We start from the raw sequence: 27,749 nt of genomic DNA on the forward strand, positions 1-27,749 counted from the left end.
CCAATATTTTATATTGAAATTAACTAAGATATTGTGCTCTAAGAGCATCTCCAACGGCGTTGGCTATAATCGTTGGCTAAATTGGACCTGTAAGAGCATCTCCAACCATACAAAGTCCTTGGCTAAAAAATGAGTTGGCATTCCAAAATTAAAAAAATATAGCCAACGTTCTGAAAAAATAGTACTCCAACCACGTGAACCTGTTGTCTATAATTTTAGCCAACCTCTTATGGATGGCTAAATTTGTCGAACCTCTACAGGTCTGTAAGAAATCTGTAAGAAGATTGCACATCATTTATTACCATATTAAACTGATATATTCTATTTTAAAATTTTAAAATATTAATAACATACTATTTTTAAATTATAGCCAACCAATATAGCCAATACCATTGAAGCAAAATGTATTACAGGTTCAGCAAATTTTACATAATGTGTTACAGGTCCAATTTAGCCAACGATTATAGCCAACACCGTTGGAGATGCTCTAAGACATTATGTAAAATTTGCTGAACCTGTAAGACATTTTGCTTCAATGTTACTGGCTATATTGGTTGGCTATAATTTAAAAATAGTATGTTATTAATATTTTAAATTGTTAAAATAGAATATATCAGTTCAATATGGTAATAAATGATGTACAATCTTCCTACAGATTTACTTACAGAGTTCGACAAATTTAGCCATTCATAGGAGGCTGGCTAAATTTATAGACAACAGCTGAGCATGGTTGGAGTTGAGTTTTTGAAGCTGTTGGTTAAATTTTTTTATTTTAAGTATGCCAACTCATCTTTTAGCCAAGGGTTTTAGATGGTTGGAGATGCTCTAAGCAGACTAAACTCCAGAGAAAATAGAGCATACTTTGCCCGAATTTATTTGTTAAATAAATGAAATTCATATTCACAATAAATAAAAGTACACGAATAAAACCGAGCTTTATTATATATATTCAAATTTTATTCACAAATCTATCTCTAAAACATTCATTGAAAATACGTGCCTAAAAAAAGTATAAATAGATGGATTACATAAACCTGTATCCAACAATCCGTTGTGAAATCAGCGAGAAAAAATGGGATCCTCAGTGAATCTATCTCTAACACCTACTACTGCTACTCAGTTTTTATCTTCTTCTTCATCATCACCTCGTCTACTAAAGCTCTCCCATAGTTGTAATCCCCATTTCTTTAATCTTAATCGAACCCTTTCTTTGTTACCTCTTCAGGCTTCAAGGCGCCCCACCAGCAATCATCCCCAGGTTCTTTTCTTTCCTTTATGTATCTATGTGTGTGTTTTAACTGTGAGGACTTTTTTGACTTAGCAAGTGTGTGATATGATTTGGGTTGTGAATCATGTATGTATGTGTGTGTGTGTGTGATGTGTGTGTGTGTGTGTGTGTGTGTGTGTGTGTGTGTATTGCTGGGATGGATTTATTTGACTTGGGAGTTGTTTGATATGATTTGGGTTATGGGTGTTTTGTTCAGAAAGGTGATAATTATGCGGGTGATCCCCGTGATTGGAAGCAAAATTTGGATTTTTATGGAGATGATGATGATGAAGAGGATGAGGAGGGGGAGGAGGAAGAAGATGAAGATAGAAGTTTGGATCTTTTGATTATGTTTGTTCAGAATGTGTTTAAGAAGATTTCTCGGAAAGCCCGGAAAGCTATTCGATCCGTTTTGCCGGTTAACATTTCAACTAAATTGGTATGTATCTTCGTTAACAACTCATGGGTTTTATTCTCTTTGATGTGTACTCAAATTTGAAGAATTATACTCTTACAGAATCGTTCTAGTAATTGCTTGAACGTGCTTTAGCTATGGCCAATAATGTTCTCATTACCAATTGTCATGTGTATGTACAGAAAAAAAAATAAGAGACTTGGCTAAATTTGAAGGCATTAGAGTATTTCGAGATTTTAATTTGATATCTGAATGGGATGTCAAAGTCAATCACACAGCTTGATTGACTATATGTATGTTACGTGTTGATAAGTTCCTCATTCAGTATCTAATTTTTGAATTTTAAACAGATTGGTTCACCAGGACCCAGTCTTTGGGCCAATAATCAGTCTAATTGTCCAAATTTAATTTTGTGAATTTAAGGGATCCGATAAATCGAACTTGTGACTGCTGGATCAATAGAGTTCTTTTAGGGTTTATAATGTTAATTTACTATCACCAATCCATATGTTATTTAGTTCATGTCAGACTAGGAAGCACCGACTTGGGTACGGCGACACGGGACATGAGATACGGGGATTCGCCAATTAACAAAGAGTCCTGGATACAGGACACGGCAAAAAATATAGTAACATAAAATATATAATTTATATGTATTGAATATTAAACAACTTCGCACTTGAACTCATTGTCCCACTCGTATATTTATATAATCAAGTGATCTGCAAATAGATATATAGAATGTATGTATAAATATGTGTTTGTGTATATGTATCAGATTGAGAGATGAAAAACGGAGGGAGATGGCTAAACATTTACATATAGGATCTGTATACATATAAAAGACGACTGGTATTAGGTTATAAACATTACTGGGCCTTTTTTAAAGTTGGGCAGAGGTTTTGGTTGCATGTCGGTTGCATTTGCGTTCCGACACGCCACATGGCATATCGGATACGTACTCAACCGTGTCGGTGTCGTGTCACTGTATCAGTCGTGTCCAACATGCATACGGCAGGCTTTTTGCAGTGTCCGTGCTTCCTAGAATTGTCAGATTGAATAGTTGTATATAACCTGAAGTATGTAGGTGATATACATTTATGGCTTCTAAATGTTCATGTCCAAGACCTGTGGAGCCCTTGTCAAGAATTTTAGCTTAATTTGTGTAATTATATGTCAATATTTTAGTAAATTTTAGTTATAACTTGTAACTGATAAGAAATGTATATATATTAAATAATAGATTTGAAGAATTGTTTTGTCAAATTATAAAATTAAAAAAAAAAAAAAAGAACTGAAGAAATGCGATACAACGTCAACGATTATAGGACGAATATGAGAAATTCAAGATGTATCAAGTGAAGTCATTGTATACCAAGACTCTTATTGAGTACAATACCTCGATTTGTAAATTTATAATTCTACCTTTTATTATGAAACATTTGCAATTGTACTCTGCTTTTAAATTGGCTTTTAATTTGTGGTTTTTGCTCGTAGGTGGGATTTTCCGTCAATGGCATCATAATCCTGGCATTTTTGTGGATTCTGAAAGCCTTTCTTGAGGTACTCTTATTCATTTTTCCAAAATTGTCATGGTTTATTATTAGACATAAAAATAAAATTTTCCAAACGCATGCTATTGGTGTTTTAAAAAATGTGTTATATAAATAAAAGGAGAAGACGATGATGAATTAGTATTGATGCCCGGCGTCTATTGATAATAGAAATCCAATATACTAAGTTAAGCTATTTTAGAAGAACCATTGTCATTTGCTACAAAATTGTGTTTAATTTATTCTTCAATAGTTTTATCCAGTATCACTCTTTTTTACACGGTATGGTGTTTGTCCCATAATAAGGACAGGTTCCCATGTTGGTACTTGGTATCTTTGCAATACTGAGTCAGACCCTTGGAATTGGTGTCATGTTTGACACTCCACACTCGAGTCTGAGCAAGTTTGCTTCTGGTATAAGTCTGTAAGCTACTTCTCTGGTGTAAGTTCACATGTAACATGTAGTATGATTTGTTTCCAACTCAGAAAATTTACATGGAAATTTATTTAAAAAGTTTATAATGGATTGTGAAAAGCCCTGTTAAAATTTTTTAAGAGGGTAAATGGTTAGATGGCTTTGCGGATTGATATCCTATTTATGTTTTATTTCTGATGTTAATTCTACCAAGGTTTTAGTACAAATAATTAAATTTTGTGAAACTGAGGGATCTACTATTAAAATTCGATCAAGCTTTTAAAGTGTTTTCCGAAACATTACTTGGAAATTATAGAAGTGGAAATTTAAAAGGTACAAGTATTAAGTGCAGATATTTTTTGGTGACTGCAGCTATGAGAGAGGACACATAGTTGCATCATGGATATATAATGATCCAGTCGTTGGCCTATATGTAAAGTTAGAATATTTGTGTTGTGAGTTGTGACATTATTGGTTCTGGATTGATTATTTTGAATATGTTTTTTCCTACACTTCATTCTGTTTTTTGGTCTCCAGGTTATCTGCACTCTTGGTACTGTAGTATTTGTTAGCATCTTACTAGTTCGTTGCCTATGGACTGGGATATCATATTTACAAGATACTCGTGGACAAAGGACAGATGAATTTGATGATGTCTGGACTAATACACAACCTGTTAATTGATTAAACAAAAAAGTCGGAAGATGAAGCGTTTCATGATTGTGAGAAACGTATTCTGGTTTCTCTTGTGACGGTGATGATTAGTAACCTATTGAGAAGAGGTCTCGAAGCCATTCTGTTCATGAATGTCATTTATATCGTCCATTTCAAGTCGTTGACAATTATACATATAGCTGATTATTAGTTTCCACCGAGTTAGGTTTGGGTGGTGCATACTAAAATTATTAAGATTGACGAGAAGACAGGAAGCTGTATGATCTTACCTGACTCCTAGGCCAGCAACAATGCTCTACACTTGTACATTTTTGTTTCTTTTTATAATGTTGCAGCATGTTCTTGGATACCTTAATACAGTATGTAATAAAGCTTCATGGAAGCTCCTTTCAGATGTCATTACTTTGTATACTATTGTGTTGTGTTTGTATTGTTGCGCTGTGTTTGGTTGGGTGAGGAGAAGGGAAAGGAATGACAAAAAATAAATGAAAATAATAGAGGCAGAAGGAAGTTTTGGAAAAAAATGAGTGAGTGCATCTTATGATGAGATTTATGAAGAAATTGAATATAGACGGGAATGGAGCATTTTTTTTTTCAAACTTGGGGTGTTGATCTCAAGAAATGAAATTGAGGGAATGAAATTTATGAATATTTGTCCATGATATAATCTGAATTTCATTCCATTCTTTCTAAATTTCATTCCATTCTTTCCAGATGCATTTACCTAACCAAACACAATGTTATATTAACAATACATTTACTTGCATTGTGATATTGAATTGTGATAGGTACATCCTTCATCTCTAATTCTTCGCCATATTTATCTAAAAGAATTATAATCCTGAAATGATTATATTAGTTTCTTTAATTTAAGAGATTATAATCCATCGAATTATATTGCAATCACTTTTTTGATACATTTTCATAAGATTATATTACCTTCTCTTATATGGCGTTATAATCTCGTAGAAATGATTTAAAATAATACTCCCTCCGTCCCTCTCAATTCTTAACATTGGGGGACGGGGGTGGCACGGACTTTAATGCTCCTATAAAGTATAATTTTGTAACTTTTTTTAACATTTTTATTTTTCTGAATTAAAGTTTGATGTTTAAAATTTTTATTCAGAAAAAAAAAATTTAGAAAAAGGTTATAGAACTATGTTTTATAGACGCATTAAAATGCGTATCGAGCAGTGAAAAAGAAATGCTAAGAAATGAAAGGGACAGAGGGGGTAATTTGAAATATGAATTCATGAAATTATAATTCCTTATTATAATTAAGATAAATAGAATAATAATTTGGAATATAAATTCATGATATTATACTTCCTTATTATAATTAAGATAAACAGAAAAATAATTTAGAAATTATATAGTCAATCAATAAAGGTTAGTTCAATTAACATTGTATGTTTAGCTTGCACATCCAGTTACATTTCTAAATCTCTAATGTCTATCTTTAAGAACCAGAGAAATGAAACCCAGCTGTGCAGCAAAGAACATTTCATTTATCATTCCAAAACAAAGAGAATTGCATCCCAAACAAGAAAAGACTTTCATGTTTTAAAAACACAGCAACATCAATACCGAAAACAGTTGTTTAAATGCAAGGATAGAATAGAACAGTGCAAGTGAGTCACAGTACTGCGACTGGACATCTGAAAACATCATAAGAAACAAACAAAACAAAGGTCACATCATGATGGTCCATGTTTCCTTCAGTAGTCCTCTCCCTCATCACCTTCATCCTCACCACCCTCAGCACCAACCTCTTCATAATCTTTCTCAAGTGCAGCGAGATCCTCGCGAGCTTCCGAGAACTCACCTTCCTCCATTCCTTCACCAACGTACCAATGCACAAAAGCACGCTTTGAGTACATCAGATCAAACTTGGTATCAATTCGGGAGAACACCTCTGCGACACTGGTTGAATTGGAGATCATGCAAACAGCCCTTTGAACCTTAGCAAGGTCTCCACCAGGAACAACAGTGGGTGGCTGGTAGTTGATACCACACTTGAAACCAGTAGGGCACCAGTCAACAAACTGAATAGTACGCTTGGTCTTAATAGTAGCAACAGCTGCATTCACATCCTTGGGAACAACATCACCACGGTACATCAGGCAGCAAGCCATATACTTTCCATGCCTGGGATCACACTTTGCCATCATAGAAGAAGGCTCAAATGCACTGTTCGTGATTTCTGCCACAGAAAGCTGCTCGTGGTATGCTTTCTCAGCTGAGATGACAGGAGCATAGGAGGAAAGCATAAAGTGAATCCTGGGATAGGGGACCAAGTTGGTCTGAAATTCTGTGACATCCACATTCAAGGCACCATCAAACCTCAGAGATGCAGTCAGGGAGGAAATCACCTAAAACAATATAAGATAAGAAGTCAACTAAACCAATTTTCCACCCTTTTTAAACTGAAGATACAAATACACTGCAGAGTTTCACATAATAGCAGCAAGACGGCAAACATGTTACCTGAGAAACAAGCCTGTTAAGATTGGTGTAGGTTGGGCGCTCAATGTCAAGTGAGCGCCTGCAGATGTCATATATTGCTTCATTGTCAAGAAGTATAGCAACATCTGTGTGCTCAAGAAGGGAGTGTGTCGAGAGGACACTGTTGTAGGGCTCAACAACTGAAGTTGAGACCTGTGGTGAAGGGTACACAGTAAACCCGAGTTTAGACTTCTTTCCATAGTCAACAGACAGACGCTCTAGAAGCAAGGAACCAAGACCTGACCCAGTGCCCCCACCGACAGCATTAAAAACAAGGAAGCCCTGGAGTCCAGTGCAGTTATCAGCAAGCTTTCTGATACGATCCAGGCAGAGATCAACAATTTCTTTTCCAACTGAAACAGGAAACAAAGAGATTAAGTGACAAAACACACAAATAGCACAGACAAGGAGCTTACATCAGTACCCAAAAAAAAAGTACTTACTTGTGTAGTGACCACGGGCAAAGTTGTTTGCAGCATCCTCCTTGCCACTGATCAATTGCTCTGGGTGAAAGAGCTGGCGATAAGTTCCAGTCCTAACTTCATCAATCACTGTGGGTTCAAGATCCACAAAAATAGCCCTCGGGACATGCTTCCCTGCACCAGTTTCGCTGAAAAAGGTGTTGAAAGCATCATCACCTCCGCCAACAGTCTTGTCACTTGGCATCTGGCCATCAGGCTGCACAAACATAGATAGAGAAGCTTAGATAAAGATTTGCAAATCTGACTAAGGTATGAGAAACTACAAAAATATGTTTCCATTTTAGTACTGTTTCCTCGTTTGGTACCGAGTCCACAAATTAACAACGAGAAATGCATCACAAATGTACCTGTTTCAGAGAAAATTACAAGACACACAAAATTTTCCAAACATTTCATGATTGTTGCACAATATTAAACACTATAATGAAATTAACATTTGTGAAAAAAATCAGATCTCACATATAAAACAAACAAGCAGTTTTCAAGTGCATCGAGCCATCGAGGTCACATTAAGCTCTGTTTCTGTTACAATGATAAACTTGACCAAAAACAAACAACCTTAATAATATTAAATTTAAAATCTTCCCTGATTAACAATTAAAATACAATAAACCACCAAAACAGAAATCTAAATCTAAATGTAATTAAAACAAAAATTTAAAACAATATATTTGTTCCATATCAATACACATCTAAACGAGCATAGTACATACATCAAAGGACACATATCTAACCATATCGACATTTATACAATAACAGTGTTGAAGATACTAAAATCACAAATCTGATTACATAATACATACTGTGCACATACATATGATCAAAAGATAACAAGAAAGCAATACCATCAACAACTATCTCAAATGAAGTGCAAGAGATCTAATCATTTCACACTAAATTGTTCAGATCTAATCACTGACAACAAAATTCAAACTAATGCGACAACAAATATGTATAAATTACACACTAATACAAAAATAAAACAAAACGATATAATCATTTACGTTCAGTATCTTCAGATATTAACAAACTACAAAATACATATAATCAGAGAGAGAGAGAGAGAGAGAGAGGGAGAGAGAGGGGAGAGGGAGAGAGGGGGGAGAGGGAGACAGAGGGAGAGAGGGAGACAGAGGGAGAGAGGGAGAGGGAGACAGAGAGAGAGGGAGAGAGAGGGAGACAGAGAGAGAGAGAGAGAGAGAGAGAGAGCGCGCGCGAGAGAGGGAGAGGGAGAATCAGGGAGAGGGGGGGAGAGCGCGAGAGAGGGAGAGAGAGAGAGGGAGGGGAAGAGAGAGAGCGAGAGAGAGAGAGAGAGTACCTGAATGCCGTGTTCAAGGCAATAGAGTTCCCAGCAAGCATTTCCGACCTGAATACCAGCCTGACCGATGTGAATGGAGATGCACTCTCTCATCTTCGATACAATTAAATCACAATCTATATAAATACAAATCTAATGGAAATGAAACGAGAATCGAGAAACAACGAAATCAAAGGTGAAACCCTAATAAGCGTTTATTAAGACGCCTTTCGGAATTAGCTGTTGAGAATGAGATCAAGCCTCTGCCGTGGCTCTACTATTTATAACAAAAATGGGACATATATTTCTAACCATGGTTAGGTTAATAAGCTGTCGTGGGTATTTAGCTTGGTTGGTTTTTAACCCTGGTTAGTTAGATGAGTTTAAATTTTGATTTTTTTATTTGTTGCCGCTTAGCTGTCACAAGGCCGTGTTTGGATTTTGCTTTTTGCGCTAACATGTCACGTTATGATAATTGAGATTTGAGTGTTTTGTCTTCATTTTTAAGCATGTACCTAACGGACCCATACATTAATTATTAGTAGCACTTTGTTCACACTTTTTTAATAACTAGCTTTATAGCCCGTGCGAGGCACGGGCATACTCTAATTTACCAAGTTCAAGAATATAGACGTTTTTGCAATTTTTGTATTCTTATATGTTGTGTTGTACCAAGTTCAAAAATATATATTGATTTTTTTGTAACTTTTGTATTCTTAGATGCATGGCAAGGACAGCCTTAGCTGTAACCTATCACAAGCTTCTATAGAAACACATAAAAATAAATTGAGGAATGCTTTCTGTGTCTGCAGAGATAGGAGAGAACATTATATCCTACACGTTCACTTTCAAAAAGAAATATATAGAAAGAAACGATAATATTTAAGATGAATCCAATATCATACGTTTTTGGACATTCCAACATCATAAGGAAAAGAAGACCACCGATATTTTGCTAGAGACATAGATTAGATCAACTATTACTCTCTCTAAAGGAAAAGTGTTATTGAAATTCTTGAATAAATATCATAAATTACATAGAAATTATTGAGAATCAAACACAAAATCATAATAACATTCCGTCAAGGTTTTTTTTGGTTCTTCCACCATATCATCACCAAGGTAGCCAGCACTAACTGGAAGGCTGGTACCTGTACGTAGTCAGAGCGCTTTTTGAATGTGTCATTTTCTCGACGCGAAGAGTCTGCAGATCCATTAAATTACTTTTAGCATCATTATTGTGAAAATCAATTGATCAACCTCTTGGTAGGAGTTTCTGTGGCTTTTTGTTGCACCACATTTTGAGCAGACAGATAAACAACTGGCATCACTAAGCAATGACATTGTCCTGAAAAGTTAATAAACTACGGTGAGATCCATCATACTAAAAGCAAAGAAGCATTGCTCTATAACTAAAGTTGGATAGAATCACAGAAAGTCTAACATACCTGGGTCTGAGCAAATGAACGGAGAATATCATTGAGTAGAGATTTGGTCCCCAGGACCATCCAGGTGTATCCGCAGCATCCATATAGTCACTAAATAATGTAGCCAAAAATGCAGCATTGACAAGATATTGAAGAGGCTGAGGCATCAGATCAGTAGTTTCTTTAAAATGGTATTTGCGAAAGAATCATCTTAAATGTGCAAAACGGCATATCTGAGAAGTTATGCAGATAAGTTTCGACACTTTACCTGTTCTGCACTATAACAACTTTAATGTGAAGAGATAATTCTATCCATTTTATACATATCATCTAATTATCTCCTCAGGAATTCTAATGTACGTAGCATCTACAAAACTAAATTTCTAAGTAAGTAGTCACATAAATCTGCTGGAACCTGAATGACACACAACCTCATGTTATAATGATCAGTGTATGATACAAAACAAGTAGTTCATAACACTGTACTGAGGATCATAAGTCCTTCAACTTAAATGCACTGTGTACAGCTTTAATATATATAAGCAAACTAACAAGCTTAAGAAAGAATGTAGAGAAATGTGATGCATTTTATTAGTAGTAACAGTGCTCAGAAATCAAAAAATGATTAGTAGATTTTAATTCTTCTTTTAAGATTTAAATGCCTGTATAGGGTAAGAAAATCTAATAAGATTAGCCGTTGAGCTTAGGAACCTAACATTAAATATCAATCACTACTCCAAATAGCAGAACATCAACAATGTAGTAGTACACACAATGAACTTGTCAATTATGCAGCAAGAGGAAATCTCAAACCAAAATATCGAGACTAACAAAACTTACCTAAGCTCCCGCAAGCTTGTTATCCCAACTAAGTACACCATAATCTTGGCCTCCCCAAAAAGCACCAGCATGTGTGGTCATTTTAATATTAGTAGAAAGGGAGAGGTAAGAATTATTTCCTGTAGCATAATACATCCACGCACCTCCCCAGACAAACTCATCCCAAAAGATAGTGGAGTTATAAAAAATTTCAGCCTCCTTACCTACGCTATACTTGCCACGCTGATCTCTAGCAAATTTAAAGAGGATTGATGGTCTAGGGTCCCTCAAACCTAGAGCGCTCCTTGTGAGCCCTTCCCTGGAAATAAGGTAGGAAAAGATATTAAGCATTCTGCATTTATAAATTGCAAAAGAAGAATTACAGTGAGAAGAAAGAAAGATAGTACGTAGCAGCATCTACCAGTGGGCAGACAGTGTAACTATATCCTTGTCAGAGATTCCCATATGTTTAACAAGCACGTCTTTTATATGATTATTTCCTATAACAGTATATGAACAAAAAATTAATGCAGTTTAAAATTTACAATTTTTCATGTATATACAAATGATTGTCACTGTGGTCATCTAAACTATACAGAAATATGTAGAGATAGAGGACTAATGATAGTTGAAAGCCTGCATAGAACCTTCATGTTGAATATGTAGTAACTACAGACTTCTGACACATTTATAAAAAGAAACCATATTATAAAGCATAGAAAAAGTAATCTAAAGTGAAATCATTAGCCTTCAACTTTCCATCATAAAAGTCCTGCCACTACACATTTACTTGCTCTAAAATCCTGACCCTCCAAGCTGGAGACATAGATCCTACTGCAGCTTGTATTTCGTGGTGGACCTTTCAAGGGATGAACAGAATTTGTAGCATCCATACCTCATATGACTTATCTGCGACATCAAGTACTCATATGAGAACTATAAAACAGAACTGAGAGCTGTGCGGAGGATAGGGACAGTCGGGCATCAAAACAAGTTATAATCGGTTGCAATAAAGGGTAGGAAGCCTGAAGCGGCTGTTGCTGAGGTGGATTAAATTGCGGACAAGGCTCTGACATGGCATTGTGAAATGGAATAAAATGGCTCAACAAACCCCCATGTTGCAGCATTATATACACATTAAGAATCACCTGAAATAGGCTCTAATTTTGGGGGCTTAAAATGAGGAGAGTACACAATAGAAGTGGGTATGGTTAAAGAATCATAGCCCTCGATCAAGGAACCTTAGTACTTGGTTTTAGGCTTCTTGACGATTGTCACCATGCAATGAGCACGATGAGCACAGTTATCACTCACACTTCCCAGCACAGCCCTGCAAAAGTGTTGAATGGTGTGTTATTTATCTGATATAACTAAATTATGAGGATAAGTTTCATCGACTGAAAAACTAAATTAGATACGCTAATTATGTGATTAGCTTCGGCTTTGCAACCTCTACTCATCCTGTATAAAATAAGAAATGACATGTACCTTTTTATTGAAATTATTAAATATACTCCCCATGTCCCAAATTTTTCAGCTTGTTTAATTTTTTATGGTCAAATTGACCAAATTTTGACCAAACTTTGCATATATATTGTAGGATCGAAAAATATTATAAAATTCATATTATTAGAAAGTATATGTATTCTACTCTAAGGTTTAATATTCTAAAACACCAAGATATAAATTATAGTTAAAGTTTGTCTAATTAACCATAAAAACAACCTAATCCAAAATTTTGGCACCGAAATAGATTCCTTAATTTTAGTTGAGAAAGGGGAAAGGATATTAAAAAGATTTAAAAGGCACTTTCTGTCAGGCTTCCTACACAAAATAGGAAAACAAATTTCAAAGAACTCTGAAGAAGTAGAAAAATAGAAACCTCGCGGATGTCGAAATGATGATACTTCCTGGATGTCTTATGCAAGAACACCATCTGATATCAAACCACTCACAAGTGATTAAAGGTGGAAAGGCTCGAGCTTTGTCTGGACATAAAAACACAGTAATTAGGGGGAGATATCATTACTGACCACATACGCTCGGTTAAAACTTTTTGAAAAATATTGTGTGATCCTATGTCATGAAACCAAGTTTAAGAATGTCTTAATCATTGGAGATTTACCAATAAGAGTGTGTTGTCTGCTGAGATGTAAATTCATGTGAGAGAGGATGTAATGCCACCATACCTAGATTGCTCGAATCCATAAACCTTTTTGTGACATGTTTGTTATTCCTGAAAGACTAATCAATGAATTTGAATGATGATAAACATCCACCAAAAAAATGCTATTTCCAAATTAGGGATAATTTTGGTTCTGAATGCTTGCTAGAATTGAGTAGCGATAAAATCATTGTTAATCTGTTGAAATGAAACCTCTACTTAGTAATACCCATATGTAGAGAACCACCTCTACTTGTCCGCTGCAAGTCCGCAACCATTCAAACATCCGATCATTTCCAACATGAACATAATCTAAAAGAAAATAGAATTAAAATGCCAGCCATAACTCTAAACTCACCAGTGTGATTGATTTTATTAGCTCCGCAAGACATCCGATACATAGAAGGCACTCAATCATTTATGCGAACACATTGAAGGCACGCTTTTTTGCTGATTGTCAAAGAACATGTCGATTATTCGCTAAAACCAGAACAAATAAAATGCGGCCAGCAAGAATTTATTCATCACTTGGCAGGAGTGATGAGATAAGAGGAAACATGTAGCAGGAGTCGGGATATAACAGGAAATTGAAGAGGCAGAGGTTTTGGAAACCGGGAGATCAAAAGATTCTATGCGTAATGTCTATGACTGACGTGGCTATATGATTGGATTAAAATATCTTACACCAAGCTGATGTGGCGATGACATGGATTAAAATGGCTCGACCAATCTTCTTGTTGCAGCATTATATATATAACTAGCATTGGTGCCCGTGCAAGGCACGGGCCTAGTATGAGTCTCATATTCTTCGATGTTGACACAAGCCATTCTTGATTGAATTAACAGATATTAACTGAGATACAATTAAGTTAAGTGATTGAATTCTGAAATACAAAATTGTTTCTCATCTTCAATGATACGACATTATACCTCAGAAGTCAAAACACTGAAGAATGGAGGGACAACATGCATACATGACAATATATACCGGGTTCAAATTATATATTTCCATCCCTCAACTATAATAATATTACATCCTCTGTAACTCTTGGTCGGCCTCTTTTCCTAAAAGTTTGCTCCATTTACCTGCTTGAGAAATAGACAATTGTGACTTGTTAGCATATGTACTTAATAGAATATTAATTCAATAACTCATACACCTATATTTCCCCGCAAATAACGTTTATATACACAAATTTCACAAATTTATAAACATTTTAACTTCTACGCTTCAATATAAACCAAGTAAAATCCTATGGCCATAAAAAGGGAAACAAAATCATATGGATACGATACCCAAATGTTATGCAATAATAGATTTGCACATATGAACTGGTTCCTCCATCAACTCCTACTCCTTAACAAAAACCAATTAAATAAGATAATCCCCTTTTAGCTTAAAACAATTAAACAATATAATATCTTCTTACTTATAAACAAATTACCTTAATTGATTTTTATGGTCATAAAGCTTCTAATTAGCAAATAGCCAAATACTTTATTTGTTTCATCTTTTATTTTGTACGGCTTTTTGACTTTTATGCATACATTATTAAATGTTTTGGCTGAATAACTAAATTTCGAATTTTTATTTTACAAATAACATATTTAATCTAAATTCTAATTAACGAAAAATCAATTAATAATATTAATTTTAATTATATAGTCTAAGAACATAAAAATGTGTGCAAAAAGATTAACTCTCCTTTACAATGATTAATTGGTAATAATTTAGTAATCATATTTAGATTATTTTCAAATAACAATGAATTTTTGAAATAATAAATAAATAGGGAGCTAAAAGATATCATTTACATAAGCTGATTCCTATTTATGCTCCCTCTCTTTTTTTGCATAGTCGATTGTATTATGTTTATAAAATTAAGATCCTACATTATGCTCTCATATACTGGAAAAAAACAAATACTACTACCATGTTATCTTGTTTTAATTTAGTATTAATTAGTTTTATACATGTTTCTTATATTGATCAAGTCTAAAGCACCTCCACTTTTTAATATGCACATAGGATCAAGTAATATGTCAGTCCAAAGCTCATCTGTACTGGTCTTAGTGGTGATGATAAGTTGGGGTAGTAATTTGAGCAAAAAACTGACCTTCAAGTTGCAAGTGAACATGGGATTTTCCATGTGTAATTGTGTATTCTTTCAGTAATGGCAAGTCCGATTATATCCGGCTTGGTTCAGCAAGCAATAGAGAGTGAGATCAGCTATTGACTTTAATTTAGTAGTCACCGAAGTCATATCTTGTGGTTCGGCTGATGGCTTAATAAAACGAAATTTGATAGAATCTTCGGGAAATCTACCAAAACAATACATTCAAGCAGTTTTTGCTCGAACAACTTCTTCAGGTATAATATTTTAGCCAACTTTGGCTCTTATCCCTTCTTCTTCTTCTTTTTAAATATATAAGGAAAAAAAGTAAAGAAAAAGGTTGGAGGTTAGAAAAATGACATAACTGCGAAGACATAAACTTATTTTAGCTAGAGTGACTCTTCTTGTTCTTTTCTTTTCCTTTCTAAATAGCTCCTCTTGTTCTTAGAGTTATAAAGCTAAGAGTTATTTGTTGATATATGATACATATTGTAGTAAAAACCTTTGTCAATAAGTAACACGGCATTAGTTTGTAAAATATTTTAAAAGGCCAGACTATAAAACAAAAAAATTAATCTACTTTTCATATAAGCAACGCAAGAAAAATAAATTTAATGAGATAATTGTAGTCACCAATAGCTTTCTATTTCTCTCTAATTGTAATGGTAAAAAAACACTTCAAGTCTTTTTCGCCTCTTTTCTATTATCATGTCATATGCGTGTCTCCACTAAAAAATCGTTAATTGCTCAGGTGTCCTGGTATCAATCTTGTGAATTATAACTAAGAATGAAAAATGTACCTGCAAGGTGAAAAGTCTGTCCTGAAATAAGACATCAGACATCAGTACCACATTCTCCGCAACGTCTTAGGAGAAGTCTGTCCTGAAATAAGACATCACTGCCATTTATGTACTCAAGGGCATCAGGAAAGCAACATGGGTTTCAATGAACAGGCTGTTATTTTATAAAAATTAAGGTGAATCCTCTACTCCGAGTCTTAACCATTTCACAAATATAAAACTTAAAAGAACATATTCACTATAAAAATCAAATAAAACGAAACTAAAAATTTCTGAAAATCAGATATAATGTATGCACAAGTAGCTAAAAATGCCTCACCTTGATCTTGTTTGCGTGTAACAGGCGTTCTATCTGGTATAGCTTCAGGGGCCTGAATCGTGCCCGAACCTGCAAGGATCAAGTAATTTCAGGTAGCAAATCCTTCTAGTGGAACTCCAGTAATTCATGAAATAAACATAAAAAATGTACCTGCAAGGTGAAAAGTCTGTCCGTAAACTGCACTGGGTCAATGAATCAGCCCCAGACATGCTTTGTAAATAATATCAGCAAATGTTTCTTTAAAGAGCACTACTTGACAACCATGTCCATGAAAGTAATATGTTCACACAGGTTGGATAACATGATTTATTGAAAATTTGAAATAATATAAACCATGCTAATTTATAAAAACTAATGTGTGTATGTGTGTAAGATTCACCTAATGCATAACATCAAAAGGGAATGTATCAACCATCTAGCAAATATAATAAATTAATAATAGACTTCTAAAGTTCTACTACCACAAAATCTTGCTGCTTTCCTTAATATTTATCTTTAGCTATTTTGACTATCTCTAAATTTCAGTTTTCAGGATCATACAATCTCCTGCACTATTTGATCCGGTTCTTTAAGGGATTATTTAATTACAAAAGGGGACGACTTCTTTCCTATTGGAAGTTTCAGATGCATGCAAATGGATCACATAATCATGAAGTTCCAAATGCACAAACTTCACATAATTTCAAATTTATCAAGTAATAAAGACATTATGAGTTTTCAATTCATGTGTGAGAAACAAAGTTGGTTATTATTATATTGGAAGGAATAGCGCTATAGGCTATAGCTGAACTTTAGCAGATAAAATAAGGGTGATATATCAAAGCGCCCACCATTCTCATCAAAAACTATCAAGTGACTACGCGATCTCCACGGGGACTCATTTAAACCACTGTAATCACTATATATATCACTTGTTAAATCTTGAAAAAATACTAATGAAAAAGTTAACAAACATATGATGTGTTCGCTACCATCTTTTTATACTTCTTTGTAACCTTCAGTTTTAGATCTTTTTGTGACCCATATGGCTACACATCATCTACTGATCATGATTCCATTAAGTTTTCTGTTAATTATTTTTCAAGAGTTAACACAGTGATATATATATATATAGTGATTCTAGTGGCTAAAATGAGTCTCCATGGAGATTGGGTAGTCATTTGATAGTTTTTGGCAAGAACGGTGGGCACTATGATATAAAACCCGATAAAATAAAGAATCGAGTAATGAAATTGATGACGAAGCACACACAAAAAACCTAAGTGCAAAGTGAAATATATATTTGGAAGTTTTAAGTGCATTAAACTAAAACAGGAAAATAAGAGGAAAAAACCATGTCAAATGTCAATTTAAGATAAATAAAAGGGCAGGGAGAAAAACAAGATCTTGTATAAGTTTTTAAATGTTGGTATGAAGTAGCTTTGACTGTATATAAACAAAATGGAACCATAGTGTTCAGTGGTTAGATTAAGATTTGAATTGGTTTGCGTGCAATTACCGCACACTTGTCGTGGATGCAACATTTGCGCCAAAAAAGTAATAACACTGTAGTGCATAAGTAATCACGAGCTAACATTTTAAACTCAAATTTCCTGCCCTCAAAAAGGAATCCAAAAATTTACAATCGCAGTTTTGAAATCTAACCCTAAAAGAGAGATGGAAGTTTTGTAGGAAACTGGACACCGAAGTTGTATGCATAAAACTTACAGTAAAAATATACTCCCTCCGTCCCCCTGAGTAGTATACATTGGGGGACGGGGACGCGGCACGGACTTTAATGCTCCTGTAAAATGTAGTTGTGTAATTTATTTTTAAAAATTTCTTTTTCTGAATTAAAGTTTGAATGTTATATTTTTATTCAGAAAAAGAAAATCTCAAAAATAAGTTACGGAACTATGTTTTATAAGAGCATTGAAATGCGTGTCGAGCAGTTGAAAAGAAACGTATACAATTAAATGGGACAGAGGGAGTAATTAAAAGGTAGGCATGCAAGACAACAATATAATATCAATAGAGTTTTGATATTTAGTATAACATAAAACATTTACTGAAATCCAACATCTTGAAGATAATTAAGACTGATAAGAAAGCAAGTAAGATGCAATTTATCAAACCTGAAATTAACCATATATTTTTTTAAGGAAATTACCTTCTTTGGCTTGCCCAAAGGTTTTCCGCTAAGCTTTCTTGGCTTCCTTCTCACAGCCAATTTGGAAGGTCTGCCGGCAGCAAGGAATGCAGTTCTTCCAGAAATCCAACCACTTTACAAGGAATCCATATATAATATTTTGTAGTAGTGGGCAACAATACAACTACCACCAAAAAATATTACTATGCTTTGAGAAAAAGAAGCTCCGTGTGTGCTACAAGTAGGTCGAGGGATAAATCTGAGGTCAACTTCTTTGACAGCTGTGATATAAATCACACATTTTATGAAATGAAAGTGCAGCAATCATTAGTTCGTGAGAGAGTTAACGATATCAACTACTTTCATCGATAGAGAGAGCCCAATTGCATAAAAAGCGAGCCAAACAAAGGTTTTAACTACCTTTGTACCAAGTCTCTTGTTTAATGCTTCATTCCACATGTTAGCAGCATATTCGGGCTGTAACTGATTCCACACAGTCATAACAGAAGCAATCTGTATCAAAACGCAGATAATGATTAATAACCACCAAAAAGACATGTAACAAACATCTATCCTATTATTAGTAAGTATGTTGACATCTACAACATCACTTAAAATATACTAACATTCTCCTTAAATCAATATGGATAAGTATTTATTTATTTTTTTATACTCTATTAAGCACCACAAGCTCTATAACTTGTAAAATCTTGTTTCTAATGTAAAGAATTAATCACCAGAAAGTATTGGATGCACAGCTTGCAATTTTTTAGTAAAGGTATAATGTTTAGGATGCAATACCAAATGAGCGTCCAAGGGAGGAGGATAGTTTTGATCAATTGTGTCAATCCAGCTAAATATTAGATTATGATAACCATATGGCTGACCAGTCAGGCTTCTAGCATACTCCCATGCAGCAGTCTCATTGAACCTGGCACGAAGACCAGGATGCAAAGGAAGTAATGCTATGTGCGGATTGGAATCATCTTTAGTCAGCTCAAATTCCCACCATTCATCCCATGGTAATATCACGATAATATCCTCCCCCTAGAAAATATAAAAAGCTTGCATTAACACTAATTATACTCAACGATGAAGACATGATCAATTTTTTTTTAAAAAAATGTCATGCACACTATTCTGTCATGTTCCCAAGGAAATCTAAAAGTGAAGTAGAAATTTGTATTGTGTAATAGCTGGCACATGTCATTTTTTTTAAAAACAAATAAATAAATTAGACCTTCAACAAAAAATAAGACATTTTATATCAGCAAGTGAAATAATTTTCATCAACATAGGTTAGGAGTGTGTCAATTTCCATATCCTGCAGCACACATATGAAGACAGATACTATATATTAACAATACCATTTAAGTGAAATTGTTCAGAAAAATTATTAAAACATACATTCTCATCTTCATGTCCTGATTCCCCAACCCATAGCTTGCCTTCAGGATCCTTTAAACAGACTGCAGTGTGACCCGCATAAGCTCCTGATACCCACTTCTATAGAGTCTCAAATGCGCCCCACCTGCCTCGGATTTTTGATATGGCCAGGAAGTCTCCAGAGTGTACATCGTCAACACTAATATTTGTATACCACGGTTGAGGACGGTCTTTAAAGGAAGCCTCCATATGCTTCTCAAGAAATGCAATATTAGAATTCTCATCCCATTGAGTATTTGTGAAAAGGGGGTACACTTCCCACAGCGCCTGAAGTGTTCCGAGCATCCCTGCTTGCATGAGGAAAATTGATACTCCCTTTCTTTTAACCTGTTCACAGGAAAAATGAAGAAAGAAGTGAGGCTCTTAACTGATTGAACATCTCATGTAAGCCTAAAGATGTAAAGCTATTGTACATTTGTACTCACATATTCATACTCAGCTTTCCCTTCCCACTCTGAAAACTCAAGCGTATGTTCGCGAGCTATAAAGTAGTAGTCCCATGTCACACGATATGGAGTTGCAAAAATGTATAAATCCATACATGTCCAACTATGTGCTTTACTAACCTGTAAAAAGTATACAGCTGCATTGGATATCAAAAAAATAAATAGATTTAAAGGGTATAGGCAAAAAAGACTTTCCAATTTGTAAATTATTCGAAACTTCTAAATACCCAAGTTTGGGGATGTCTCTGGACAGGCACGTCTGACTACAAAATGGGGTTACTAAAATGGCTAAAATTCTGCACAATATATTCTAGTCACTCATGATACTACAGACAAATTCAAATAGATTTATAATCCGTAGTTCATTTTAAATCAGTATTCTGTTGCTCAGGTTGTTTGATATTCACATAATAACACACTCTGCCAAATAACTTCTATCATACAAGAAAAGAGAACCAGATTTGGGGGGTAAATTTTTAAAAAATAATACCTACATTAACATTGTTAGTAATGAAAATAAATCAGGGCATCTGACTATATAAAGTAGCTAGAGATCTTGAGTGTACAAAACAAATAAGAACCCGATAAGGTACAACTTCAATTAAATCATACCACAATATCCCATGCCATTCTGGTTCACAGCATTTAAACTTTAATTACTATCAGTTCACACTTCCACAATCGATATAATTCAAATTTCCATCCATTACTAAGGGCAATTATATCCGAATCAAACCAAATACAAAATTAAACAGAAATTTAAACAAGAGATAACTTACAGTGCGGATAAACGGAGCAGCAGGAATTAGAAGGTTCCAAGTCTTCTGAAACTTACGTATCTCACGAAGAGCCACAGTACCAGGCCTAAATCTATGGGGCTTTCGCTGTTGTTGTTCCTGTGCATCTGCCTCTCCTATATCAACGAAAACAGTTTCATTTGACTAACAATAACTGAATCCCTGACTCGAACAATACGAAGATTATAAAGATAAACTCACTCGGGGTAGCAGTACTTCTTCGTCTCGGAGTTCCCCGTATAAAAAACTCGTCAGCATTCAAAATTTTATATAACTCGAATTTCCGAGAGAGGGAGAGAGAGAGAGAGAGAGAGAGACCGAGAGAGGGGGACCTGTAACAAAAAAGGAGGAAGATAATTTAGGGCTTGTAAAGAGCAATTGAAAAACAGTACAAATTAAATTAATAAAATAAGTGCGTGTGAGGGAGAGAGACCTCGGGAGCGGTGACCGGAGGTACGTTTGGCAGGGTGCTTCGTTCGGGCCATCACTTGCCGGAAATGATGACCGTGGATTTCAACTGAAGGGAGATGTCTGTTTGTATGTAGATGGGTAATACATGGGGTTTAATGAGCAGGTTTGGAAGGAGGGTTGGAACGACCGAAGCGGGAATTAATTTGCTCAGTAAACTAACCTGTTCTCGTATAATAGATATAGTAGATAGATTAAAATAAAATAAAAACCGAAAAAAAAAAAAAACAGAAACAGTACTTTAAAATGAAAACTTGAGATAGGCTCATTTCTATGGTTAAGATTGGACTAGCCTTTTAACCCGTGCGAAACACGGGCGGGTATATAGTTCGTAATTTCTTATTTATAATTTGAATTTTAACATCATTTTATTAGTATCTTAATATTAATGGATTGAATTTTAATTAAATTATATTATTCAACTGACTATATTTTCTCCCGATTACTTAAAATTGGACAACCCCTAATATATATATATATATATATATATATATATATATATATATATATTAGGATTTTAATACATTTAATCCGAATTTAGTACACATAAATTTAAAAATAAAAAAAATCAGAAAATTCTAATCTTTTCCAAACATAGCCGATCGTGTAATACCTTTGAAAGATTCGGTAATCTAGTCAGATGAATAATATAATTTAATTAAAATTCAATCCATTAATACTAAAATACCAATAAAATAATGTTAAATTACGAACTATATACCCACCCGTGCTTCGCACGGGTTAAAGGTTAGTATAACTAAAATCTTGAACTACAAATTATACTCATGTTGACTTATTATATTATAGTATAGATGTCAAAGCTCGTTAGTGCGAAAAAGTTTTTCCGAAAAATATTTTATTTAATTTAACTTTTTAACTATTCATGTTTTGTTGAATCCTACAAGATACTTGTACCAAGATTTAATATATGTTTATTTAACTTTTTAGAAAATGTTCTATGAATTTCAGTAAAAGATAGTATCAAGTAAAATTAATTCCGGATTAAATACTTAGCTATTTTTTTACCAAGATAAGCAACATTCTGATAACCACAAAAGTTCCAAAAGAAACTAAATATAATGAAACATTGGTTAAATTATATTAATTTCATAATTTTGCTACTATTAAACAAGTACACATTACACGTTGTAAAGGATTATATATAGCACACTCCAATAGGACTGGCATAACTGGGGGAAAAGTGCTATAGACATTGAACCTGTCACTAACATTTTTACGGGGAAAGAATCCAGGTGAAGGCAAACGAGCAACGGCAACCTATATAACTTAAGTACGGAGAAGTTGGTGTGCACGTCCTTCACTTTAGACGCGGTGCTGTTTGAGATATCCTGTCTTCCTCCAAAAGAGCATACGGATCTATGTATTGAGGTAGTGCCGCATGATCCTTGCCATCATGGACAAAGCTAGATCCAAAATACTGAAGAGAAAAATGAAGATGATGAATAAGATGTTTGTGATGTTTTCTTTTATATTTCGAATAAGCAACACACTTGCACTATCAGTCAAGTAAAAAGTAATTGTATAGTATTTGCCATGTTTGCTCTGTGGTTTTATAATATCACGATATTGAGCACATTCGCATGATGCTGCTTATAGCAGAAGGGACCCGTGAACAAGACACACTTCAAACATGTCATACAAAATGTCACCAGTAGAGATTTCATATTATTACTTTTTCTTTTATATTTCGAATAAGCAACACACTTGCAATATCAGAGGATCTCTGGCCAAAGTATTGAAGACCAGGAGAACTTACAAGATATACAGCAGTGAAGGATGCAACAGTTAAGATGATCAATGGCCAAAAAGCCAAGAAAAATGTTCCTCCAAGGGATAGCAAGAGTTTCGCACGTGGAAATAATCCCTGAAATCAAAGGACATTAGGCTAATTTTCTGGCACCAATGACATACTAAAAACATGAAGGGAAGAGGATAAAAGATAAACTAGAATACAGTAGGTTAACTGTTCATTTATTTACATATTAAGATATACAGAAGATGAAAACTGCAGACTTTATGAACTAAAAAATGGTCAGAATCATATGCAATACTGTAACATGATCTCAGTTGACAATGCACATATTTTAAATCAGCCTTTGACTCGTCTTGCCTTTACAATCAAGACAAGTCAGCTATCATGCATAATATAGTTAGCGGAAGACTTCTATATTTTCCAAAAATATGGAACTTAACTCGGTGAACCATGTCATGAATATATACTATTCTCCATGTAATTTATAGTTTGTCATGACAGAGGTAAATCACAAGTATCAAATGCTATATAAAAGAATAACTACAGTACAGCCACAGCCCATTTTTGCTAATTTCTTAGCAAATATTCAGTTTTCCATTATTTACACAAATTTATCATTCGATTTCAAAATCCCCTTGACATATCATCCTAATTTGAACAGTATCATTTGTATTTCTTGTCCTATAGTTATATGTTATATGATGTATGATTTTTGCAGGCACGCCGTATTACTTTTACTAGGTGGCAGAAGGACCTTACACCGATAAATCAACACCAAAATTTAACCATTTCAATATATTATATATCTAAAAATTCTAAACATTATTCAAAAGAAAAAAAAAATTCTAAACATTGACAATCTTAGTTTCATATCAGTGTTTCATCATCAAGATTCAAGATAGTACAAAAGGATTCAATCATAAAGTCATCCTTCTTTCCTATAAGATTAAACTTTTTCTTTTAAAGTAAATGGTTACCATTTTCTGAAAGAAGGGAAAAGCTGTCATATGAAAATTAATCAGGCCATCTAGATTACTGCATCCTCTGACTTGGTTAAATTTCAATTTTCAGATAAAACTCACATTTGTTTATTTCACTCTTTTTCCATTTATTAGAATTTACAAGCTCATTCCATCTTACGTTTTATGTTACACTTTAAATTTCAGCATAAGAACAAGTTTCTACAGTTATTTTTTTTTGTGATTACATCTGAAAAAATAGCTGCAAGAAATACAAAACAGAATTCACAAAGTATTAAACATTCATCTAAAAAATTAGTTTATATGCCTTCTTTAGAAGCACTTCTAACTGCACAGTAGGTAATGCCTACAATATTATCACAGATAATAGTACTAGGGGAATACTAGCCTCATCTAGGAAAGCGTGAAGTCATACGGGGCATCTATGTATAATTAACATGTTATGTCACATCAGAATAAAGTAATAAAAAGACATAAAAGTTGTGAAGATTCGCATTATTCATCTAGTATATCTGTTGCAGATTTAAATATATGCTATATATATGGTTCAATCTCCCTATTCGCTTGCAAGTTTTGTAACTCTTGCTACACAGTGGGCAAAGGTGAATTATTTTGGGAATACTAATGAGTGAAAAGAGATATAAAACAAGAATATATGGTGCAGCAAAAAATATGTATAGAATAACCTGCGACAAATTGGAATTCTTAGACAAGAATCTAATTGAATAGAAGAGGAAAAACTAAACAAGTAAATAGTAAAAGAACTCAAATCAGCTAACCTCAAGACCTTCACTATTCAAGGCAATGGAACGTTCCCTTTGATTTAGCAAACTCTTCTCCATATCAGTCGACACTGCATTTCTGTTTGAAAATCCACCATCTTCATCCTTAAATCTAATCTCATCATCAACATAGCTCCTGTTGCTTTCTTCGAGCAGGGAAGTGGGGGTCATACCACGTCTTTTTAATTCTTTCATGAACAAAGACTCTGTAGGTTCTTCACCTGGAAAATACTAATGACATGAAGAAACAATTTCGGTGTATCCACAAAAAACATGACAAAGATTGTACCACTTAAATGGGAAACAGGGGTATAACTGGGGACTTAATATCCACAATATCTAAACTACGTGATGTTGTAACATTACAAGCCTGTTAGACTTCAAATTGCAATGAGTTAATGTAACTGACCAGACTGAATTCCATTGTTATGTTTCTTGACAATTAGTTTCTGCAAAGGATTAAACTACTATATCCAGCTGTAGATGATAAGCGATCAGATATCCACATAGTTCATGTACTGAGTAGTAGTAGTAATCTGGTTTGTCATAATAGTCTTGTACAAAACAAATCCCATGTCAAGGTAAAAAGGTGGGAACTTCACTTTACTTAATATCAGACAAGGTTATGATCCATCTTATACCCCAAACCTACATGTCAAACTTATACCCTCATTCTACAGCTGTATCCCCCCCCCCCCCCCAACCCCCCCCTCGTGCAATTCAAATTTGTCTAATGTTTTTCAACAAGAAAATTTTAAAATTGTCACCAAAAATTAGATATGACCAATGCTTTGATAACTTTCAGTGACTACGACTAGTGTTATGTGTCCATCACTTGCTACTGAGATTGATATAGACAGCCGCCAAAGTCGATTGTGGACACCTCCTTTCCTTGCCCAACTATCTAAATGCACAATAAACACTCCTTTGTCTCCACTGACAATGACCAAACAGTCAAAAAAAATCTTGTTGTATCATTGCCTTCCATCACTTGCCAGTATTCTCCTTTGATTTATCAAGCAATCCTTCATCACCTAGTTCACTCAATTCTCAACTTCTCATATTTCGCCACAATTATCAGTCTTCCACTCTCAGAAGTCAGAACCATCAAATGTTATTTACTCTCACAATTCACCTAATGCTTCCTTTACATTACAGATTAAAACATCCATCACATCACCACCTCCCCGTCGATCCTCAGCTCTTCCAAAATTCAAACCCTCCAAATCAATAATCAATAAACTTTCTTCACCCTACTTCGCCCTTTAACCATTAATCTTTATTTTCTTAATATCCAATATTAATAATATAATCTAAACCACTATCTCATACACAAAACTACTTCAAATCAGCACAAATTCACTCATAAACACACTCAAAAATAAAAACATTTCCATACCAAATCAATTAATGAAACACTTCCACAAACTAAAAGAAATAGAATACAAACAATACACACACAGCACAAACATACCATTGCTTTGCCTGTCCCCTTCTTGAAGCTTAGAACAAACACTAAATCTTCTATGAACAACATATTTAAAACATGGGCTGCTTTTAAAACCTCTGAAACTTGTAAATTTAGAGCAGAAAAGGCTAGTTTTGGTCGATTGAGAGGCACAAAGAGGAGATAACCCGGTTTTTAACAAATGGGTCGAGCCCATATTATTAGAAATATAAGAGACGAATTGGGAAAGTCAGAAAGAAACAAAGAAAGAGAACAGGAGTAGTAGTTGGAATTGTTTCATTACAGAACACAAAGCGTGCAAGTCTGAGAACCAGGAGTTTGGAGAGAGAAAGCAAGTGGAGTTTTAAGTGTCGTAGCAAAACGAGGCGCAGTTTAGAGATTTTAGGATCGATGTTTTCTATTGTGCGCGCTAGATTTTGTTTTCTAGATTTTCTATATTTTGTGGCGTAGGAGTTAGAACTACTTTGGAAAGGATTTTTATAGGACTCAAGTTTGTCAGGGGTTCTGTCAACAAAATTAAGAGGTGGAGGTGGTCCATATTGTTTGCCTCGAGTTAAATCCGTTACTGTGCAGTTTTTTTATAACGAGAGTACATTATATTTTGTATATTCGCATTTTGTATGTTCTTGAAACGCTAATTTTCAATCAGTATATCGTTTATAATATTGAAGTTCTGAATTTTTCTTCGTAAATTTGGATTAACATTGTTAATTTTTCAAAGAATATTTCAGCCTTTTCCGGCTATATTTCTGCTTATTCCCAACTAAAGACCCGATTTCAAAGTTTAAAATTCTAATAATAGGTGGTCCCACCATTTGTTTTCTTTCCTTTTTACTACTCCCTCCGTCTCTAAATACTTTTCCTGTTTTGACCGGACACGTTTGCCAACGCACATTTTTAATCGTTAATATCTTTAATTTCGTATTAGTATTAAATATAAAAATTTCACTGTATTAAAGTACTCGTAAATACGAATCCAACAAGATCACTAATGACTACTCCCTCCGTTTCAAAATATATGACGCTTTGACTTTTTACACACATTTCAAAGTGTTTTGACCAAGCATCTAGAATCATCATTTCTTTTTAAAAAAATTTATATTTTAAAATTTTGACTATATACTTTTATTTAAAAAAATAAAATTTTAAAAATAATAAATATAAGTACATGGTCAAAGGACTTTAAACTACGTGCAAAAAGTCAA

The 27,749-nt window shown here is 34.2% G+C and overlaps 3 protein-coding genes and 1 pseudogene across 4 annotated transcripts; 1 reads left to right on the top strand and 3 right to left on the bottom strand.

Moving 5' to 3' along the window:
* Nucleotides 1–1,032: 1,032 nt before the first annotated feature.
* Nucleotides 1,033–4,724, top strand: LOC108225180 (protein SHORT HYPOCOTYL IN WHITE LIGHT 1). Its single transcript, XM_017400002.2, has 4 exons — nucleotides 1,033–1,258; nucleotides 1,485–1,706; nucleotides 3,180–3,245; nucleotides 4,188–4,724. Exons 1-4 carry the CDS (start codon nucleotides 1,073–1,075, stop codon nucleotides 4,332–4,334), a joined length of 621 nt encoding a protein of 206 aa, XP_017255491.1. The 5' UTR covers nucleotides 1,033–1,072; the 3' UTR covers nucleotides 4,335–4,724.
* Nucleotides 4,725–5,816: 1,092 nt separating this feature from the next.
* Nucleotides 5,817–8,936, bottom strand: LOC108227517 (tubulin alpha-2 chain). Of its 2 annotated transcripts, XM_017402704.2 has the most exons (5): nucleotides 8,634–8,927; nucleotides 7,277–7,511; nucleotides 6,816–7,186; nucleotides 6,240–6,700; nucleotides 5,860–6,157 (listed from the first exon to the last, which is right to left on the bottom strand). In XM_017402704.2, exons 1-5 carry the CDS (start codon nucleotides 8,724–8,726, stop codon nucleotides 5,965–5,967), a joined length of 1,353 nt encoding a protein of 450 aa, XP_017258193.1. In that variant the 5' UTR covers nucleotides 8,727–8,927; the 3' UTR covers nucleotides 5,860–5,964. The 2 variants fall into 2 exon arrangements, with proteins under 2 accessions (XP_017258192.1, XP_017258193.1); XM_017402703.2 differs by having other exon boundaries at nucleotides 5,817–6,700; nucleotides 8,634–8,936.
* Nucleotides 8,937–13,856: 4,920 nt separating this feature from the next.
* On the bottom strand, nucleotides 13,857–21,673 carry LOC108227425 (uncharacterized; annotated as a pseudogene).
* A 925-nt stretch (nucleotides 21,674–22,598) lies between these two features.
* LOC108224684 (uncharacterized) lies at nucleotides 22,599–26,994 on the bottom strand. Its single transcript, XM_017399370.2, has 4 exons — nucleotides 26,551–26,994; nucleotides 25,074–25,297; nucleotides 23,318–23,425; nucleotides 22,599–22,978 (listed from the first exon to the last, which is right to left on the bottom strand). The coding sequence occupies exons 1-4, from the start codon at nucleotides 26,738–26,740 to the stop codon at nucleotides 22,859–22,861; spliced, it is 642 nt and encodes a 213-aa protein (XP_017254859.1). The 5' UTR covers nucleotides 26,741–26,994; the 3' UTR covers nucleotides 22,599–22,858.
* Between the last annotated feature and the right edge of the window lie 755 nt (nucleotides 26,995–27,749).

Source organism: Daucus carota, chromosome 6 (genome assembly GCF_001625215.2).
Source record: "Daucus carota subsp. sativus chromosome 6, DH1 v3.0, whole genome shotgun sequence".
NCBI classification, from domain to species: Eukaryota; Viridiplantae; Streptophyta; class Magnoliopsida; order Apiales; family Apiaceae; genus Daucus; species Daucus carota.